The sequence below is a fragment of the Ostrea edulis genome, chromosome 10 (assembly GCF_947568905.1).
Source record: "Ostrea edulis chromosome 10, xbOstEdul1.1, whole genome shotgun sequence".
Taxonomy (NCBI): Eukaryota; Metazoa; Mollusca; class Bivalvia; order Ostreida; family Ostreidae; genus Ostrea; species Ostrea edulis.
This window is the reverse complement of record NC_079173.1, coordinates 29265134-29287471: the sequence shown is the minus strand read 5'-3', so window position 1 is coordinate 29287471 and position 22338 is coordinate 29265134. Positions and strand designations below refer to the sequence as shown.

Below are 22338 nucleotides of genomic sequence, written 5' to 3'. Positions count from 1 at the left end.
ACTTCTTCACAAACACTATTTCAACAGTTGTCACCAAAATTGAATGTGGAATCTGTAGCCACTTGGAATAATTGATGTGGAACAATGCTCTATTGGCGTTCTAAGGGTGGGGATCAAGCTATTTCATAATGAAATCTTTGAATAAACACTTCTATACTCCATGTTGGGGGTAGTCAATAGTTTTAGTTCTGAGAGGCACGTGAAGGTGTATCAAAATTAGGAAATCCATAAACTTTCACACAATCTATCATTGAAATGATGATGCCTCCTACACCACGCTAATTACGTAACACTGTAACGCCCGAGCAGAACAGCACGGATAGCCCTCTCGCAATATGTTCTTTACGACACGAGGACTTATCCGTCGATGCCCATGGATGCTTCTAACGGTCAAAAAAGCCGATTAGAATACATTACGCAAATGCGACATCTGTATAATTATAAGTATATTAATGAAGCGACGTCCTGATCGTGTGTGGTCCAGAACGGTGTCAGTTTGCTGATATCGTTTTCATAAAACATTTAGTGTTAACATGAACTCAAAACTGCCTTGCCACATTTATTTCAGACTTCCCAGCTTTCAGAATTCTAAAAGCATGCAAATGATCATTTTCAATCATGCAAGGCATCTCTCAATCAAAATATTATTATAAAAACTAATAATTTTCTTTTTTCAACACATTGAATACTGTCAATGAATTCAAGGAATTCTAATCAATTACTAACCACGTATCACTTAAGCCCAAAACTCCAAAAAGGCATGCTGTAGCTGCTATCAAGGTGAAGATAACGCAAAATTAAACACATTTAAGTCCTCATCACATGTATCGTAAATCAAACATTGCTTTTAAGAATAAAGAGCGATCACAGAATATGTTTCATGTTCTAACTGATTTTCAAGCATACAGTTTCCCTTTTCCGCTAGTAAACATTTGAAGTTAAAGGTTCTTCTGGATACCCATTACAAATTGAAATAATGTGAAAAAGTTTTAAAAAATGTAACACAAGTAAGAATATTTCATATGTTTCAGGGACTACAACCCATTCGTTTACAACATTGACTCCATCCGGTACCCCAAGTATCACACCTAGTGGCACCCCAAGCTTAACACCAACGCCTTCTGCAACACCAAGTATTACACCCAGTGCAACACCTAGCATAACGCCAACACCAAGTGTTACTCCAAGCGTGACTCCATCTGTTACACCAAGCCTAACACCAACACCATCTGGAACACCCGGTGTCACACCAAGTGCTACACCCACTGTCACTCCGAGTTTAACTCCATCAGTTACTCCAAGTGTTACACCGAGTGGAACTCCTAGCATTACACCAACACCGTCAATAACACCTTCTGTTACACCAAGCGTGACTCCATCAGTTACCCCTAGTGTCACACCAAGCGTGACTCCATCTGTTACACAAAGTGTCACCCCAAGTGTGACACCTTCTGTTACAACAAGTGTCACTCCTAGCGTAACACCTACACCATCAGTTACACCAAGTGTCACTCCAAGCGTAACTCCATCAGTTACACCAAGTGTCACCCCAAGCGTAACTCCATCTGTTACACCAAGCGTGACTCCATCAGTTACACCAAGTGTGACCCCTTCTGTTACGCCAAGTGTCACTCCAAGCGTAACACCTACACCATCGGTCACACCAAGTGTCACTCCTAGCGTAACGCCTACACCATCGTTCACACCTAGTGTGACTCCATCAGTTACACCAAGCGTTACTCCATCGATTACACCAAGCGTTACTCCATCAGTAACACCAAGCGTGACTCCATCGGTGACACCAAGCGTGACTCCATCCGCAACACCAAGTGTCACCCCAAGTGGAACCCCTAGCGTAACACCTACACCATCAGTTACACCTAGTGTGACTCCATCAGTTACACCAAGCGTGACTCCATCAGTTACACCAAGTGTTACCCCAAGTGTCACTCCAAGTGTAACGCCTACACCATCCGTCACACCAAGTGTCACTCCAAGCGTGACTCCATCAGTTACACCAAGCGTGACTCCATCTGTTACACCAAGCGTGACTCCATCAGTTACACCAAGTGTCACCCCAAGTGTAACTCCTAGTGTAACACCTACACCGTCGGTCACACCTAGTGTCACTCCAAGCGTAACGCCTACACCGTCGGTCACACCGAGTGTCACTCCAAGCCTGACTCCATCAGTTACACCAAGCGTGACCCCATCAGTTACACCAAGTGTCACCCCAAGTGTGACACCTACACCAAGTGTCACTCCTAGCGTAACACCTACACCATCAGTCACACCAAGTGTCACTCCAAGCATAACTCCATCAGTTACACCAAGTGTCACCCCAAGCGTAACTCCATCTGTTACACCAAGCGTGACTCCATCAGTTACACCAAGTGTTACCCCAAGTGTCACTCCAAGTGTAACGCCTACACCATCCGTCACACCAAGTGTCACTCCAAGCGTGACTCCATCAGTTACACCAAGCGTGACTCCATCTGTTACACCAAGCGTGACTCCATCAGTTACACCAAGTGTCACCCCAAGTGTAACTCCTAGTGTAACACCTACACCGTCGGTCACACCTAGTGTCACTCCAAGCGTAACGCCTACACCGTCGGTCACACCGAGTGTCACTCCAAGCCTGACTCCATCAGTTACACCAAGCGTGACCCCATCAGTTACACCAAGTGTCACCCCAAGTGTGACACCTACACCAAGTGTCACTCCTAGCGTAACACCTACACCATCAGTCACACCAAGTGTCACTCCAAGCATAACTCCATCAGTTACACCAAGTGTCACCCCAAGCGTAACTCCATCTGTTACACCAAGCGTGACTCCATCAGTTACACCAAGTGTCACCCCAAGTGTCACTCCTAGCGTAACACCTACACCGTCGGTCACACCTAGTGTCACTCCAAGCGTAACGCCTACACCATCGGTCACACCAAGTGTCACTCCAAGCGTGACTCCATCCGTTACACCAAGCGTGACTCCATCAGTTACACCAAGTGTCACCCCAAGTGTGACACCTGTTACACCAAGTGTCACTCCAAGCGTAACTCCATCAGTTACACCAAGTGTCACCCCAAGTGTTACTCCTAGCGTAACACCTACACCATCACTTACACCAAGTGTCACTCCAAGCGTGACTCCATCGGTTACACCAAGTGTCACCCCAAGCGTAACTCCATCTGTAACACCAAGCGTGACTCCATCAGTTACCCCAAGTGTGACTCCATCAGTTACACCAAGTGTAACTCCAAGCGTAACACCTACTCCATCGGTCACACCAAGTGTCACCCCAAGCGGAACGCCTACTCCATCACTCACGCCAAGTGTCACTCCAAGCGTGACTCCATCAGTTACACCAAGCGTGACTCCATCAGTTACACCAAGTGTCACCCCAAGTGTAACTCCATCGGTCACACCAAGTGTCACTCCAAGCGTAACACCTACACCATCAGTCACACCAAGTGTCACTCCAAGCGTAACTCCATCAGTTACACCAAGTGTCACCCCAAGTGGAACCCCTAGCGTAACACCTACCCCATCAGTTACACCTAGTGTGACTCCCTCTGTTACACCAAGCGTGACTCCATCCGTTACACCAAGCGTGACTCCATCCGTTACACCAAGCGTCACTCCATCTGTTACACCAAGCGTGACTCCATCAGTTACACCAAGCGTGACTCCATCTGTTACACCAAGCGTGACTCCATCCGTTACACCAAGCGTGACTCCATCGGTCACACCAAGTGTCACTCCAAGCGTAACGCCTACACCATCAGTCACACCAAGTGTCACTCCTAGCGTAACACCTACACCATCGGTCACACCAAGTGTCACTCCAAGCGTAACTCCATCAGTTACACCAAGTGTCACCCCAAGTGGAACCCCTAGCGTAACACCTACACCATCAGTTACACCTAGTGTGACTCCCTCTGTTACACCAAGCGTGACTCCATCAGTTACACCAAGCGTGACTCCATCAGTTACACCAAGCGTGACTCCATCAGTTACACCAAGCGTGACTCCATCAGTTACACCAAGCGTGACTCCATCAGTTACACCAAGCGTGACTCCATCAGTTACACCAAGCGTAACTCCATCCGCTACACCAAGTGTGACCCCAAGTGGAACCCCTAGCGTAACACCTACACCATCAGTTACACCTAGTGTGACTCCATCAGTTACACCAAGCGTAACTCCATCAGTTACCCCAAGCGTGACTCCATCAGTTACACCAAGTGTCACCCCAAGTGTAACTCCTAGCGTAACACCTACTCCATCGATTACACCAAGTGTCACTCCAAGCGTGACTCCATCAGTTACCCCAAGTGTGACTCCATCCGTTACACCAAGTGTCACCCCAAGTGTAACTCCTAGCGTAACACCTACTCCATCGATTACACCAAGTTTCACTCCAAGCGTGACTCCATCAGTTACCCCAAGTGTGACTCCATCCGTTACACCAAGTGTCACCCCAAGTGTAACTCCTAGCGTAACACCTACTCCATCGGTTACACCAAGCGTCACTCCATCAGTTACCCCAAGCGTGACTACATCCGTTACACCAAGTGTCACCCCAAGTGGAACCCCTAGCGTAACACCTACACCATCAGTTACACCTAGTGTGACTCCATCAGTTACACCAAGCGTGACTCCATCCGTTACACCAAGTGTCACCCCAAGTGTAACTCCTAGCGTAACACCTACTCCATCGATTACACCAAGTGTCACTCCAAGCGTGACTCCATCAGTTACACCAAGCGTGACTCCATCTGTTACACCAAGCGTGACTCCATCAGTTACACCAAGCGTGACTCCATATGTTACACCAAGCGTGACTCCATCAGTTACACCAAGTGTAACTCCATCGGTCACCCCAAGTGTCACTCCAAGCGTAACTCCATCAGTTACACCAAGTGTCACCCCAAGTGGAACCCCTAGCGTAACACCTACCCCATCAGTTACACCTAGTGTGACTCCCTCTGTTACACCAAGTGTGACTCCATCCGTTACACCCAGCCTGACTCCATCAGTTACACCAAGCGTGACTCCATCCGTTACACCAAGCGTGACTCCATCAGTTACACCAAGTGTCACCCCAAGTATAACTCCATCAGTAACACCAAGTGCCACTCCTAGCGTAACACCTACACCATCGGTCACACCAAGTGTCACTCCAAACGTAACTCCATCGGTTACACCAAGTGTTACCGCAAGTGGAACCCCTAGCGTAACACCTACGCCATCGGTCACACCAAGCGTGACTCCCTCTGTTACACCAAGCGTGACTCCATCAGTTACACCAAGCGTGACTCCATCCGTTACACCAAGCGTGACTCCATCACTTACACCAAGCGTAACTCCATCAGTTACCCCAAGCGTGACTCCATCCGTTACACCAAGTGTCACCCCAAGTGTAACTCCTAGCGTAACACCTACTCCATCGGTTACACCAAGTGTCACTCCAAGCGTGACTCCATCAGTTACACCAAGCGTGACTCCATCTGTTACACCAAGCGTGACTCCATCAGTTACACCGAGCGTGACTCCATCTGTTACACCAAGCGTGACTCCATCAGTTACACCAAGTGTCACCCCAAGTGTAACTCCATCGGTCACCCCAAGTGTCACTCCAAGCGTAACGCCTACACCATCGGTCACACCAAGTTTCACTCCAAGCGTAACTCCATCAGTTACACCAAGTGTCACCCCAAGTGGAACCCCTAGCGTAACACCTACCCCTTCAGTTACACCTAGTGTGACTCCCTCTGTTACACCAAGCGTGACTCCATCCGTTACACCAAGCGTGACTCCATCCGTTACACCAAGCGTGACTCCATCAGTTACACCAAGTGTCACCCCAAGTGTAACTCCTAGCGTAACACCTACACCGTCAGTCACACCTAGTGTCACTCCAAGCATAACGCCTACACCATCGGTTACACCAAGTATCACCCCAAGTGCAACTCCATCGGTCACACCAAGTGTCACTCCAAGCGTAACGCCTACACCATCGGTCACACCAAGTGTCACTCCAAGCGTAACTCCATCAATTACACCAAGTGTCACCCCAAGTGGAACCCCTAGCGTAACACCTACACCATCAGTTACACCTAGTTTGACTCCATCCGTTACACCAAGCGTGACTCCATCCGTTACACCAAGCGTGACTCCATCAGTTACACCAAGTGTCACCACAAGTGTAACTCCATCAGTCACACCAAGTGTCACTCCAAGCGTAACGCCTACACCATCGGTCACACCAAGTGTCACTCCAAGCGTAACGCCTACACCATCGGTCACACCAAGTGTCACTCCAAGCGTGACTCCCTCCGTTACACCAAGTGTCACCCCAAGTGGAACCCCTAGCATAACACCTACACCATCAGTTACACCTAGTGTGACTCCATCAGTTACACCAAGCGTTACTCCATCCGTTACACCAAGCGTAACTCCATCAGTTACACCAAGCGTAACTCCATCAGTTACCCCAAGCGTGACTCCATCAGTTACCCCAAGCGTGACTCCATCCGTTACACCAAGTGTCACCCCAAGTGTAACTCCTAGCGTAACACCTACTCCATCGGTCACACCAAGTGTCACTCCAAGCGTGACTCCATCAGTTACACCAAGCGTGACCCCATCTGTTACACCAAGTGTGACTCCTTCCGTTACACCAAGCGTAACTCCATCTGTTACACCAAGCGTGACTCCATCAGTTACACCAAGCGTGACTCCATCTGTTACACCAAGCGTGACTCCATCAGTTACACCAAGTGTCACCCCAAGTGTAACTCCATCGGTCACCCCAAGTGTCACTCCAAGCGTAACGCCTACACCATCGGTCACACCAAGTGTCACTCCAAGTGTAACTCCATCAGTTACACCAAGTGTCACCCCAAGTGGAACCCCTAGCGTAACACCTACCCCATCAGTTACACCTAGTGTGACTCCCTCTGTTACACCAAGTGTGACTCCATCAGTTACACCAAGCGTGACTCCATCAGTTACACCCAGCCTCACTCCATCAGTTACACCAAGCATGACTCCATCCGTTACACCAAGCGTGACTCCATCAGTTACACCAAGTGTCACCCCAAGTGTAACTCCATCAGTAACACCAAGTGCCACTCCTAGCGTAACACCTACACCATCGGTCACACCAAGTGTCACTCCAAGCGTAACTCCATCAGTTACACCAAGTGTCACCCCAAGTGGAACTCCTAGCGTAACACCTACACCATCAGTTACACCAAGCGTGACTCCCTCTGTTACACCAAGCGTGACTCCATCCGTTACACCAAGCGTGACTCCATCAGTTACACCAAGTGTCACCCCAAGTGTAACTCCTAGCGTAACACCTACACCATCGGTTACACCTAGTGTCACTCCAAGCGTAACGCCTACACCATCGGTCACACCAAGTGTCACTCCAAGCGTAACTCCATCATTTACACCAAGTATCACCACAAGTGGAACCCCTAGCGTAACACCTACACCATCAGTCACACCTAGTGTGACTCCCTCTGTTACACCAAGCGTGACTCCATCAGTTACACCAAGTGTGACTCCATCCGTTACACCTAGCGTGACTCCATCCGTTACTCCAAGCGTGACTCCATCCGTTACACCAAGCGTGACTCCATCCGTTACACCAAGCGTGACTCCATCAGTTACACCAAGTGTCACCCCAAGTATAACTCCATCAGTCACACCAAGTGTCACTCCAAGCGTAACGCCTACACCATCGGTCACACCAAGTGTCACTCCAAGCGTAACACCTACACCATCGGGCACACCAAGCGTGACTCCATCATTTACACCAAGCGTGACTCCATCCGTTACACCAAGCGTGACTCCATCAGTTACACCAAGTGTCACTCCTACACCATCGGTCACACCAAGTGTTACTCCAAGCGTAACTCCATCTGTTACACCAAGTGTCACCCCAAGTGGAACCCCTAGCGTAACACCTACCCCATCAGTTACACCCAGTGTGACTCCCTCTGTTACACCAAGCGTGACTCCATCCGTTACACCAAGCGTGACTCCATCCGTTACACCAAGCGTGACTCCATCTGTTACACCAAGCGTGACTCCATCCGTTACACCAAGCTTAACTCCATCAGTTACACCAAGCGTGACTCCCTCTGTTACACCAAGCGTGACTCCATCCGTTACACCAAGCGTGACTCCATCAATTACACCAAGTGTCACTCCAAGTGTAACTCCATCGGTCACACCAAGTATCACTCCTAGCATAACTCCATCTGTTACACCAAGTGTTACTCCATCAGTTACACCAAGCATAACTCCATCAGTTACACCAAGTGTCACTCCTACACCATCGGTCACACCAAGTGTTACTCCAAGCGTAACTCCATCAGTTACACCAAGTGTCACCCCAAGTGGAACCCCTAGCGTAACACCTACACCATCAGTTACACCCAGTGTGACTCCCTCTTTTACACCAAGCGTGACTCCATCAGTTACACCAAGCGTGACTCCATCAGTTACACCAAGCGTGACTCCGTCAGTTACACCAAGCGTGACTCCATCAGTTACACCAAGTGTCACCCCAAGTGTAACTCCATCGGTCACACCAAGTGTCACTCCAAGCGTAACGCCTACACCATCAGTCACACCAAGTGTCACTCCAAGCGTAACTCCATCAGTTACACCAAGTGTCACCCCAAGTGGAACTCCTAGCGTAACACCTACACCATCAGTTACACCTAGTGTGACTCCATCAGTTACACCAAGCGTGACTCCGTCAGTTACACCAAGTGTGACTCCATCTGTTACACCAAGTGTTACCCCAAGTGGAACTCCTAGTGTAACACCAACACCTTCTGTTACTCCAAGTGTAACTCCAAGCGTGACCCCATCAGTTACACCAAGTGTTACACCAAGCTTGACCCCATCAGTTACACCAAGCGTGACTCCATCTGTTACCCCAAGTGTGACTCCATCTGTTACCCCAAGTGGTGGAACTCCTTCTGTAACTCCGAGTGTCACACCATCTAGTACAACTAGTGTTACAACTTCAAGCACAGGTATTAATTATTTTTATGATTAGAGCACATATTTTCAAAGATATTCGTAACGGCTTATGTTAGGTTTGAATGGCCGCGTCAAACTTAAGACATAGCCACAGATAGTTGATTGCTTCTACGTCCAACGCTTGGCATTTAAAAGCAAGATATAGGGGTCTTTTGGATATGGCCTTAAAACGGAAGTTCCATCATTGGTTGAATGTTAAAGAACCCTTGCAGCTCCAGTCTTTATGGAGAAACATAAGTCTATATCTGTAGTACTTCACTTACTGTTGGTAACGTGTCAAAATGAGTCATAAAGCAAAACAAACAAACAAATACACAGAACACTTAGTCAAGTAATCATGAAACATTTAACAATGTAATGATGTTATATTTTGTCCAAAAGCTAAATTTGTTTTTGTAGCTTCTTCCTTTATTCATTGTGAATTTAATTTTTGTACTTCGAAGAAGTCCCCAGTCATTGAGTAAGTAATGATGAAAATATTTATATCCTGTTTAGTGTGTGACTATGTGGATATTGGATCGGAAAGACCGATGGATTTTATACTAACATCACCCAGTGAAGATCCTAGTTTCCCAGTGGTCAATATTCTTCAATCGAATGGTAAATATATCTTTACACGTTTGTTAGATTTATCCATTATTAGGTATGTAATATCAATAAAATGCTGAAAAAATAGGGATTTTGCCTCATAAAAGATGAGATGAAATGAAATTTTGGAAGTAATGAAATCATGTTTGTCCAATATTAAAAAGAATGAACACATCTGCTTAGAATTCTGACTATCTGAATAGTCGACTGCCCATGTTTCTCAAGCAGTTTATATCTTAAAGGCCACTTCAACTTCCATGTTTTTTTCCCCTTCAAATATCTAACTATTAGAAGAAAAATATGAAATTGAAGCAAAGGCTAAGTTGAGTGGACTGTTCATCTACATACATACACTGTGTAGTATTACAAAACAATATATTTTGAATTCATCCAGATGTGTACAAACCAGCACAAGAGCTTACCTATGATGAGAACGTTGTCGTGAAGATTGTTTCACAAGACACACCAACCATATTGAAGGTTACTTTCGTGATTGATGGAGCAGATACAGTCGGTTTGGAATATTTGACAGATTTCAAGGTAATGCACACAGATGTACATACCACTGAAAATATAAACCCGATGTTTGGCCAATTATCGCTCTTAACTCAAGATGGATGGATTTTCTATAGCATGCAATCCCCAGACTTTTATTTTCTTTAATGATCACGCAAATTTCCGAGTACTGTTTAGAATTTCTACAATCAATTCAAACTTTTCTCCAGCCGTAACTGCTCTACTTTTTCCGTGATCGACATGTAATGTCCGGAAAACAGCGAAGGTTGTTCCGAAAGTTATCAACCTCTGTGTAGTTAGCGACACAATTGATGGATTATTTAATGTACTAATTTAAACCCTTCCCTTTATTGTGTAAAACGGTGGCCTGGAGATTTGTGTCGAATTTCTTGTGAAAACAGTTTTTATGTGACGTTGTTGCTGTTGTTGGTGTTGTAATCAATTCTGTTTTATGCAAATATTTGAACTACCAGTAAGTGATTTTATTAAAATCAAAGCCTTTCGCAGAGTGATACAAAGTGGAAAATACTCCTTACACAAATCGTACGGGAACAAGGAACTTAATTAAACCGTGAAAAGTTAGCAAAATTTGATAGGAACTGGAGAATACAATGTTTCTAAGAGAAATATATTTTACAAGGGAGACATGCTTCTTCAGTTCACTTACCTTCTCTTGAAAGTGCACGAGAAATGTGTCCGCTGTCTACTTTAGTCAAGTTCTTAAAATATTCACACATTTTGTAACATATTTTTATATTTCTGCGCAAGCACTGGCTAAATCCTCAGTGATTAAGCCCATTTGGACCCGAACTCTGTGATACCATAAATATAGAAGAGGGTATAACTCTGACCCAGATAAAAAAAACTAGCCACGCGCTTCAAATGCCTACAAAATCAGAAACTAGGTGCGGTATTCATAATTTTCCGGTGTGTCTGCATATATTAATGTTTTAACTACTTTCATGCTACATTCCAAGCCATGGGTTCTCGAAATAACAGAGACATGCTTCATCGTTCTCTCGCTTTTACTAGGACATTTACCGGTCCAAGTCACCGGGTGGTTTCTCGCCTATGACAGCAGCGAAATTCACTCAAGTGTCGAAGATTTCAGACCTATCAATTAAAATTTCACATAAAATATACACTTAAAAATATACATGTATGAGAGAGGATAACCGGATGTTATCGGGAAAAGTCTCTCACAATATCATGTTTAACGGGATTGGTGATGTTTCACAAACCGTTTTTATGTTGAAAGAAAGTATTTTTGATCAAAATTGACAATATTCTGATCAAATAATATTAGAAACACTTGCAAGTAAATTACAGTTCTATTGGCAGTATATTAAACGGATTTCACCATGTTTTGTAAATTGCAGTTACAATATTATTTCCACAAAGAAAAGTACCTCTGGAATCACTTTCCATATCACAAATAAAATACAACCAGTAAATAATGCTCAAATACACAGAAACGGAAATATAAGCAGCGTAAACAAAACTGAGCACTATATGCACAAAACTTCATCACACGAAGAGTATCTATAAAGCATGTGTTAAAAACTTTATGGTAGGTGTATTTACACAACAACTGACTAGTGGCAGCAGGGCAGGTGGGGGTCAGGGAATTCAACACAATACAAACTGTTCTTCTTGGTAAATGCTGACACTGTGAAGAAGCTATCTTCCAACCGTTCAAAATGCACCAAAATAATATACAAAGAAGGCGTTCCCCATAGGGAGAAATTATTCAATGTTGCTAAGGGAAAGTGTTTCTCAAAAAGAAAAAAAAAGAAACAACATACATGTATCTATAATTATTAGGATATCCATCTGCAGATATATATAGTTAAAATATACACAATAAGTAAACATCATGCAGAAAAAAGACAAATTAAATATCTTTTGAATTACACCAAGTAAAGTTTAAAAGGAATAACAGCTTACAAAATTTCAAAGTGTTTTATAAAGTTATCCTTGCTTTTCAGCAAAAACCAGTCACGCAGAGTAACCAAACGATAGAATTTATATTTGGAACGGGAATAAATACAGACACTTTTACCATCAACATCAAGAGCAACTCTCCTATTCAACCGGAAATATCCAATTTAATCGTTCGGACATGTTATACGCCAGTGTCAGGTATTTCTATTTTAAATATGAATATAATGTAAAGGTGTTTGTATTTGTTATGTGAATCGTGTTCTGCATTTGTTATTTTAATCACAACATTTTGAATTGAATATATAAACCTATTCCAAATAATTATGTATTGAAAGCACTATCAGCTAAATTAAGTGATGGTCAACCATGTGTTTCTTGACTTTTATTATTGGGTATATATATATTATATCAAATGTCTACTTAATACCGTTGTATGTTTATTTAGCTCCAACTACGTCAGCTTCCACCACTCCATCGGTGAGTAATATTTTGATAAGGGGATGGGGGCTCAATCTTTAATTAAAGATGGTAAACTGAGTCTTTGTATCAGTGAAAAGTTCTGTGAAATCGAATTGTCGATAAGGTTTCGAATTATATATTGAATTGACATTCACTGTAAAGAGTTTTCATTTTCACTCTTTGATATACAAACCTTTACGTTTTTTTACAGACTTCAAGTGGTAAGTGAAATTGTGAAATGTATATAACTCTACCCTTTACATAGTTAATCTCTAGCGACTACGTTTATCACAACACAAGTACTACATATCCTTCGTTATGTACTTGTATTTATGTTATATATTAGATCTATCTTTATTTTCTTTCACTTTTTCAACTTCTCCTATTAACAATTAGCGTTTCATGCACGTTTATCTAAAGTATACCCTATCGTTCATTTAACAACCCATACCCATTACGGTGTAAACATTAAATACAGATTATGTTAATGTGAACCACCTGTAAATAAATTCATTTACCCACCAAATACGCTAACCACACACGCACACACACGCACACACGTAACGGGATTAATATCTACCGAAATTTGAATTAAACATAATTCAATACAATGCTTATATATATATATATATATATATATATATATATATATATATATATATATATATATATATATTAACATATTTGTTCTTTTGTTTCACGTTTAATTTAGATGTTGTTCTCGTCGGAATGATAAAGTGACACATTATGAAAAGTATTACAACTTTGCGTTATCATAGCATATGAACATAGCGAACACTATACTGTTTGTGCTGTATATTCCTATACAGTCAATCCCGTGGGGATCCGGGTTAGAATAGGTTCTTGATACCCCTTGCTTGTAGTAAGAGGTGACTGAACGCAAACCGAGGTCCCGTGTCAAGCAGGTGTGGCACGATAAAGACGACTCCCTGTCCAATGGCCATAACGTAGAGCATAGGCCTAAATTTTGCAGCCTTTAACTGGCAAAGGTGACTTCTCCATATGAGTAAAATATTCTTGAGTGAGTCGTTAAACAACATACAACCAACCAACTTATACAGTCATCTTTTACATTTAAATCAAAACACACAAAATACTTCAAATGGTACTCATGAACATGTTATTCATTGTAACCAAAACTTTCCTTTTCGAATGATATTCAAACACCCTAGTACATTTAGTTTATAGTTGTTTACCTGTTTTTCATTTTCTCCCTTTTAACCTTGCAAGAAGCGATATCCACAGCAACTCCCCCTTGCGATTTCTGGTGCAATGATGGTAAAACCTGTATCGCTGGGTTCCAACGTTGTGATGGCGTAAAACATTGTCCTAAAGGCGAGGATGAAGAAAGCTGCACTGGTGAATTTAGTGTGACGTTTTGCGTGACGTTCATGTCGTCTGCGTCTTTTTCTGTTTTACGTTTGCGCTTTTTTATATATAAGTATTTCTCACATAGGGATTTCGAATCATGAAATCCAGATACAAATCACACTGTCTCATATCGAGACTTTATCTGCACTTTATCATACTTAAGCTTTATAGATGGTCAATTAAATTAAAAGTAATGATTTGTTACCACAGCGATTAATTCTTATGTAACATAGTTTGATAGTTTTTCAATTAGAACAAAGAAGTACTTTTAAAAAAAATCTTCTTAGGAAGTGACGTTGTTCTTCAATATAGTAAAATATTAATACTAATTTGTTCATATGATCCCCTATTGTGAATAGTTACAGTTTGCTTCGTAAAAAAATAATTACAATGACTAAACTCATTGTTATTTTCTATCACTATCAACAGTATTCATCAACACAGTCTAAACTATTTTTGTGTAGGAACAACAACTCCAGTTTTAACAACAACGTATCAATGCCCACCCTCTACCATTCCCTGTACTAAGGAACCAATTTGCTATGTGACTAGTGAAAAATGCGACGGAAAATGTGATTGCCTGTTGCATTGCGATGATGAGAAAGACTGCAGTGCGTATTTTTTTCTATTCTATGCGCATACGCAAATATTTCATTTCTAAATATTATGGCATTGCGATATGTTTGACCTCAGTTTGAAAACAATGCGTTTGTAATCATCCTTATTATATTAAAGAATTGTACATATGTACAGTCCAAGCAGCCATTAGCCAAGAGAAATAACAGCTGGTTGAAACATCCCTCATATTCAAATAGTAATATAGTGACTCGTGTGAGAGGTGTGGCATGAAGGCTCATTGTTCGAGAATAAATGTAATATGTTCATATGTATGTTTCAAACATATTTTGTATGTAGTGTACCGGGAAAATGTTGTCTCCGTTTTATTTTCTTCCAGTTCCTTTTCACATCGAATTGCAAAATTTCAAAATTATTCATCATCCAGAAGTATCTATCATTAGTTTGGGGCGAATTTGAAAAAAAGGACAAACTCGTTTGTCAATGCATATACAAGAATATGATAGGAGACAAAATTATCGATACTCGTGTGTCATACAATTTAAGGTTATAATATTTAAGCATTTATTGTTTTACTACAGAACACACAACCACTTCTACGACAACGACAACACCAGGTGAGCGGACATTTTAATATTTTTCGATTACATATATGTAGGTGTCAGCAAAAAATCTACCGCATATGATTGTGTTCAGTATATTAATTTCATTTGGTGTAGTTGAATGCTTCCATTGACATGATTTTACAATTTATTTAACATTTAGAATCCTTGTGTGCAGTTATGTAGCTCCGTGAAAGCAATAGAAATCCGATTCAGCAAGCACCACAGTCAAATTAATCTAAAATTCTTTGAGGCACACATTCGATCCGTTTAGGTCTTCCGTGGTGCAGTACTCACTTGCTGATATTTGTAAATTTCTTTAGCTACATGTCGCACATGGACTGATATAATTTCCTAGATATATGTATTCACCTTGTATTTTCAGGATATCCATAATGTTTTTGTTTGTTGATATATGTATATTTTATCATCTATTTTACCAATTTGGTGTTGCGAAGTGCCCTGTTTTTATAATATGTTACCATTCATATGGCACGAGTTTCATCTGTAGCAAGGGGACGAGAAAACCACCACAACTGTTCATATACATTATTTGAAAACCTTGCATTTACACAGTTTATTTTGAGTTTGCAAATATATCCATGTCGCTTTGAACAACACTGTCCAGAATTGGTATGTGAAGTTACACAACAATTATAACAACCACTCATCGACATTCAAGCAAGTACATTTATCAATAAACAGGTAACATAACCGATCACACGATATCTTTGATCTTTTCTATTTTCAGTTTAAACAAGATAGACAATAGCTGTAAATGTATTACATTGATGAAATTTATTCTTTTTGTAAAGATAATAATGCTATTTTATTAACTAGCACAATTCTTTAAGATAATTTGAGTAATTTCTATTGTGTTTTCCATTCAACTTTTAAATACAATTGAAAACTTATCTTAATCACATTTGAATGGATGTACTTTAGGTGAGTCTATGTTAATTGTGTTTTGTTTTTTAGGTACTGTTGCATACAGACCCCAAACACCGGCAACACTTGGTAAGTAAATACTTAGGCAATCAGTGAGTTTAATGTCAATTGACGATATGTTCATTTGAAATCCACATCATCAACCATCGTTGTTTATAACAACCATCGTTATCAGTGATATGTAGGCCTATATTGTGTGCAATTATATCAAAGGTTAGACTTTGGTGGAGTGTTATATTTTTTTCATTTTCTACTAAAGTGCATTCGTGATTTGTTCATAACAACCATATGATGATGTGATACTGAAACGCATATTTTTCACGTTATTGTGATACAAATTGTTCTTAACGTTTTGAAGGTTAGCTGCTTTTTGTTTAAGACAGAATTCAAAAACCGAAATATAAATGCATTATTGGGATTTACGAAAAAGTGACTTTAACGAGCAGAGATCACTATATTTCAAATTCAATAAAGAATACAACTTAGCAGTAGGCCAAACATGGTACCCCGGACACAATAAAGGTGGACTCATGTGTCTAGGAGAAGCACCCCATGTTGGCCGGTCAAACCCGCCGTGTACCCTTTACGTGATCAGGTAAACGGAGTAATCCGTAATCAAAATCCGTATGTAAAGAACGACCTAACAATTGGTATGAAACATGTTATACAGCATTTGACCCAATGATAGATTATATTGTCAAACTAGATCATTATAACAACCATATAATTCACGAAATTCTGAATTCAAACGAGTGTTGAAACCCCTGTAACATTAACTTATTTGTCAGTAGCGTGCCTCGATTAAAACAATATTATACGCAGAAAAGGTTATCGTGCATCGAAACAGTCGAGAGACACAAGCACTCTATTCAAGTGATATTGGAATATTGCTACATAAATGTGGGAAGTTGACGATGGAGTAGCTGAAGTCATTCCGTTTGTCATAAAGTTGAGATCATATTGCTGTTAACTACCGTCAACCTGTCTTAACTTCATTCAACAGGATTACGTTCATTTGACAACAAAGTGCAAATAGAATATACAAATGTTATAGGTTTGTCATCGTCAATAAATATATGTCTCAGAAATATCATGTAGATATTATTTGTCTTGTAGCAGTTTTCCATTGAAGAAAATCTCTTTCATATATATGATGAAAATGTAATTCATAAACATGAGACTAAGTGGTTTGGACATTTATATTTAAAGGCGAATGATTTATAGCTTTTGAGTCGACTCGCGTAGCGAACTACTCCTTGGCATCGCATCCGTCCTGCGGATTCAGCGCTTCACTACCTTCTCAACTCATACGCAGTTGAATATAGTTTGACTGACAGTGTATGTTTTGTTAAAGAAAATCATTGCCGTGCACATAAAATTCTTAATAATGTCAATGGAACGCATATATTGTTTGTAAGAGAATGTGGAACTATTTTCAAATCAGACATCGACCTAGCAGGTCTGCAACTGAATACAGTTGGGAGAAGATGGGACTCTGTGGATATGAAAGCAGACACTGCATGTATTTCATTGAATTTGATTGATTGATTTTATATTGCTTAACGTCCCGCTCGAGGATTTGTCACTCGCATGGAGACGTCACCATTGCCGGTGCAAGGCTGTAAAATTTAGGCATATGCTCGGCGCTTATGGCCTTTGAGCAGGGAGGGATTTTTATCGTACCACGTCTGCTGCGACACGAAGCCTCGGTTTTTGCGGTCTCATCCGAATGACCACCCCATTTAGTAGCCTCTTACGACAAACAAGGGGTACTGGGGACCTATTCTAACCCGGATCTCCACGAAATTTGTTAACATGGTTAATAAAGTTACATGTATGCATGACATATTAAAATCTTAGCTAAACAATAATGGTGAATGCCTTATGAAGTCTATCGAAAAACAAATTTAATTGCGCATGAATATGAGGGGTACGGTTAGAACTCGGGTTAGATGATAAGGACTTTGATATATTGCATTTAACTTTCCGTGAAAATAAATGATATGACGATTTTTGAACTGATTTTCTAACATAATTCTGGGGAAAATGAATCAAAGAATCCTATATTTGCTTTGTTTAAATAAACATACAACGAACGAGTTAATGTCATTTACACAAACACGTGGTACACTGTACATTTATGCGGGAAATCATGTAAACAGAAAGGAAGAGGCAATCAAGATATTTGAAGACTTCAAGAGAATAATTTGCATCGATACTTACTACAAATTGTGTCCGGGCAGTTACTGTTTTGTCTTTTGCTGTAGGCTTTTGATATTTGACATGTACCGATAAGTGATCACTCATGTAAATGTGCTGGGTACCATGGATAGTGACTTTTGATCTTAAACCTTTATGTTCGAACAAAGTTTGAAGCTTTTGTGGGTAAATTCCCCAAGCCGATATGTCGTGTTCCTAGTTTGGGACGTTGTGATTCCATAGATATATAGTTAAGCATAATATACTTATGTACATGTACATTTTGTTTTACCATACTTTAAAGAAGACGGTGCTATACTTATATACCCCCATCCATTGTTAGAAATCATGGACGAGTCGATTCTGAGGTTCTTGAGGCCTTTGGTTAAATATTGTACTAATACCATTTCCTGTATATCTTGTTGTCAGAAACACTTTCCAAAGTAATGAATTTTTGAAGCATTTAGTTACTGACACAAGTGACAAAAATCCGATAACAAACTATACCACCATGCAACCATTGTATATATAGTAAATATATCGAGTGTGTGTTTTAATTAGATATAAAAATGTTCAATATACACGGTTGTATATATACCTTCCAAATGAAATTAATTGAAATGAATAATAAGTAAAGTCTATGAAAACTGATTTAGAACCGTACTATATTCTTGGAGAAGACGCATTTCCATATTTCAGCGTGTCCTGTACCTATTTAAGACGATGTAGGTAAAGGTAAAATACCCAAACTAGTAGACTTCTTTGTTGAAGAAATTAAGTCTCCCAGTTCATTCTATTAAAAGAATCGCCCTTCCATAAGAAGTACTGAACAAATAATCTACCAACAAAGCACTACACGGCAAAATTTCATTCGTTATAAGTATATGCATGAACGATCACAATGTTGTGGTGTACGTGATATTGCACCTTGAAGATGCTTTGAATTCGCATGAATATCATAAAACTCCTTGATTAAACCAACTTATTTATTAAAAAGACTAAGATTACAAAGATCGAATCTAGAATGAACACATGGAGAAGAGGTAGAAGAAGAATGTTTGTTGAACGATTTGTGTATTTCCTTCTTTCAGGCTGTCCTTTTCCCATGTTGGACGATGCTGGTACAGACGAATTACCCGATCTGGTAGAGGTCTTTGTTGACGAACATAAGTCTCCTACTTCGTCTCCTCTAAATGGTACCCTGGGAACGGTAACTGGCGAGCCCGGCCAGGAGGTGAAAATCAGGATTGTCTTTAAAGACAAGGATGATAAATCTCCCATAGGAAAGATCACAGTGACCACTAAAAATACACAAACCGTTACCTTCATTGTTACCACTCCAGAGGATACTGAGTTGAGAAAGGAAGAGGTACGATGTAGTCCCGAGTAATTTTGAATGCAAATGATTATCTTCATTCATGTTTGAGACGTTTTATGTATGCATTTTGTATGATATTTGCAGATCGTAACCAATCCAAGTGAGGAGAGTACTGTTGAGACAGACTTCATGGGCTTGGAAGGCAAAGAATTAGAGATTGTCTTCAACCCACAAGCAGAGGAAACAGAAAGTATTTCTGTCAGTAACTTGGGAATCGAAGCATGTATTGAAAAAGGTATACCCGCTGTTTTATTTCTCTATTTTCCTCATATTCGACTTTTCTGTTGATATGTCCGTCGGTCTGTCTCTTTCCGTCTCTTTTCTCTCTGTCCATTTTTGTGTTTTAATTGTCTTGGTAATTGCTTTTTGAGTTGACATACACCATAAATGAATAAAACCGGAGGATATACTTTGACATTTGATGCATGTTTTTGTTTTTCAGAAGCTGTTAGTACACCAACTACTGTGTCCACACCAACGACTACCACACCACCAGGTCCACCCTACTCAACAACAATCTCACCATCTGCACCGACTAGCCCGTACGGTATGTGACATGGATACTACCTTCTGGCATTTGTATTGCATAAAACGCTGGTGATTGTAACGCATTATATAAGCAGAATTTCCCTTTGATATGAAGTACAGAACCCGAAATATGGCAAGAATAGACTATAAACTTTCCTCCTTAGAAGCTTATGTGTAAAGGAACACCAAAAATAGCCACTCTAAAGCGCTGCAGACAATAACAATGATACAGAATGTTATAAACGTAATGAAAGGAAATTATAATAGCACTAAGACAGATAATGTCAGAACAATGCTAGAAAAACATGAATGATGTGAAGTAAAATTACTAAAATCTAACACATGATATGCATGAAAAAAGTTCCACGCCGTACAATCAAATGGTATAAAATACAATAGTTGAAATGAATATACAATTATACACTTGAAAAGGTCATGTTAAAATGATTGTAAAGAAACCATGAAGATTAACCACCTATAATACTAATGATATGCAAGTCTTAAAAGATGTGTTTTTAAATGTTTTTTAAAACTTTTCAAATTCTGACATCTTTGAAAATGTTTCAAATTTGTACGAGTGTCGAAGAACACCTAAATAAAAGCAATTGTTGTATGAAACTGACTAAGATTACAAAGATGAAATTTGGAATGAAGACATGGAGTAGAGGTAGAAGAAGAATGCTTGTTGAGAGATTTGAGTTTTTCCTTCTTTCAGTCTGTCCTGTTCCCATGTTGGACGATGCTGGTACAGACGAATTACCCGATCTGGTAGAGGTCTTTGTTGACGAACATAAGTCTCCTACTTCGTCTCCTCTAAATGGTACCCTGGGAACGGTAACTGGCGAGCCCGGCCAGGAGGTGAAAATCAGGATTGTCTTTAAAGACAAGGATGATAAATCTCCCATAGGAAAGATCACGGTGACCACCAAAAATACACAAACCGTTACCTTCATTGTTACAACTCCAGAGGATACTGAGTTGAGAAAGGAAGAGGTACGATGTAGTTCCGAGTGATTTTGAATGCAAATGATTATCTTCATTCATGTTTGAGACGTTTTATGTATGCATTTTGTATGACATTTGCAGATCGTAACCAATCCAAGTGAGGAGAGTACTGTTGAGACAGACTTCACAGGCTTGGAAGGCAAAGCATTAGAGATTGTCTTCAAACCACAAGCAGAGGAAACAGAAAGCATTTCTGTCAATAACTTGGGAATCGAAGCATGTATTGAAAAAGGTATACCCGCTGTTTTATTTCTCTATTTTCCTCATATTCGACTTTTCTGTTGATATGTCCGTCGGTCTGTCTCTTTCCGTCTCTTTTCTCTCTGTCCATTTTTGTGTTTTAATTGTCTTGGTAATTGCTTTTTGAGTTGACATACACCATAAATGAATAAAACCGGAGGATATACTTTGACATTTGATGCATGTTTTTGTTTTTCAGAAGCTGTTAGTACACCAACTACTGTGTCCACACCAACGACTACCACACCACCAGGTCCACCCTACTCAACAACAATCTCACCATCTGCACCGACTAGCCCGTACGGTATGTGACATGGATACTACCTTCTGGCATTTGTATTGCATAAAACGCTGGTGATTGTAACGCATTATATAAGCAGAATTTCCCTTTGATATGAAGTACAGAACCCGAAATATGGCAAGAATAGACTATAAACTTTCCTCCTTAGAAGCTTATGTGTAAAGGAACACCAAAAATAGCCACTCTAAAGCGCTGCAGACAATAACAATGATACAGAATGTTATAAACGTAATGAAAGGAAATTATAATAGCACTAAGACAGATAATGTCAGAACAATGCTAGAAAAACATGAATGATGTGAAGTAAAATTACTAAAATCTAACACATGATATGCATGAAAAAAGTTCCACGCCGTACAATCAAATGGTATAAAATACAATAGTTGAAATGAATATACAATTATACACTTGAAAAGGTCATGTTAAAATGATTGTAAAGAAACCATGAAGATTAACCACCTATAATACTAATGATATGCAAGTCTTAAAAGATGTGTTTTTAAATGTTTTTTAAAACTTTTCAAATTCTGACATCTTTGAAAATGTTTCAAATTTGTACGAGTGTCGAAGAACACCTAAATAAAAGC

General features: G+C 40.5%; 3 protein-coding genes across 5 annotated transcripts in view; all 3 read left to right on the top strand.

Annotated features, from left to right (window-relative positions):
• LOC125665345 (mucin-17-like) overlaps positions 1–12690 on the top strand; it is an 82489-nt gene extending 69799 nt beyond the window's left edge. For all 3 annotated transcript variants that reach the window (XM_056152414.1, XM_056152413.1, XM_056152412.1), the window contains 5 exons: positions 1032–9068; positions 9571–9675; positions 10058–10203; positions 12168–12321; positions 12569–12690. In XM_056152414.1, coding sequence (XP_056008389.1) covers positions 1032–9068; positions 9571–9675; positions 10058–10203; positions 12168–12321; positions 12569–12642 — 8516 coding nt within the window. In that variant the 3' untranslated portion in view covers positions 12643–12690. The remainder of the gene's footprint in view (positions 1–1031; positions 9069–9570; positions 9676–10057; positions 10204–12167; positions 12322–12568) is intronic.
• Positions 1–22338, top strand: part of LOC125674557 (uncharacterized) — a 412455-nt gene that overhangs the window by 213673 nt on the left and 176444 nt on the right. The window lies entirely within an intron of this gene.
• On the top strand, positions 19845–21780 carry LOC130051095 (uncharacterized). Its single transcript, XM_056152424.1, has 2 exons — positions 19845–20224; positions 20921–21780. Exons 1-2 carry the CDS (start codon positions 20065–20067, stop codon positions 21217–21219), a joined length of 459 nt encoding a protein of 152 aa, XP_056008399.1. The 5' UTR covers positions 19845–20064; the 3' UTR covers positions 21220–21780.

Coding starts and splice junctions, on each gene's coding strand:
- LOC130051095 (XM_056152424.1), top strand. CDS start 20,065: ATGAATAAAACCGGAGGATATACTTTGACATTTGATGCATGTTTTTGT. Junction 20,225..20,920: donor TGCACCGACTAGCCCGTACG/GTATGTGACATG, acceptor TCCTTCTTTCAG/TCTGTCCTGTTCCCATGTTG.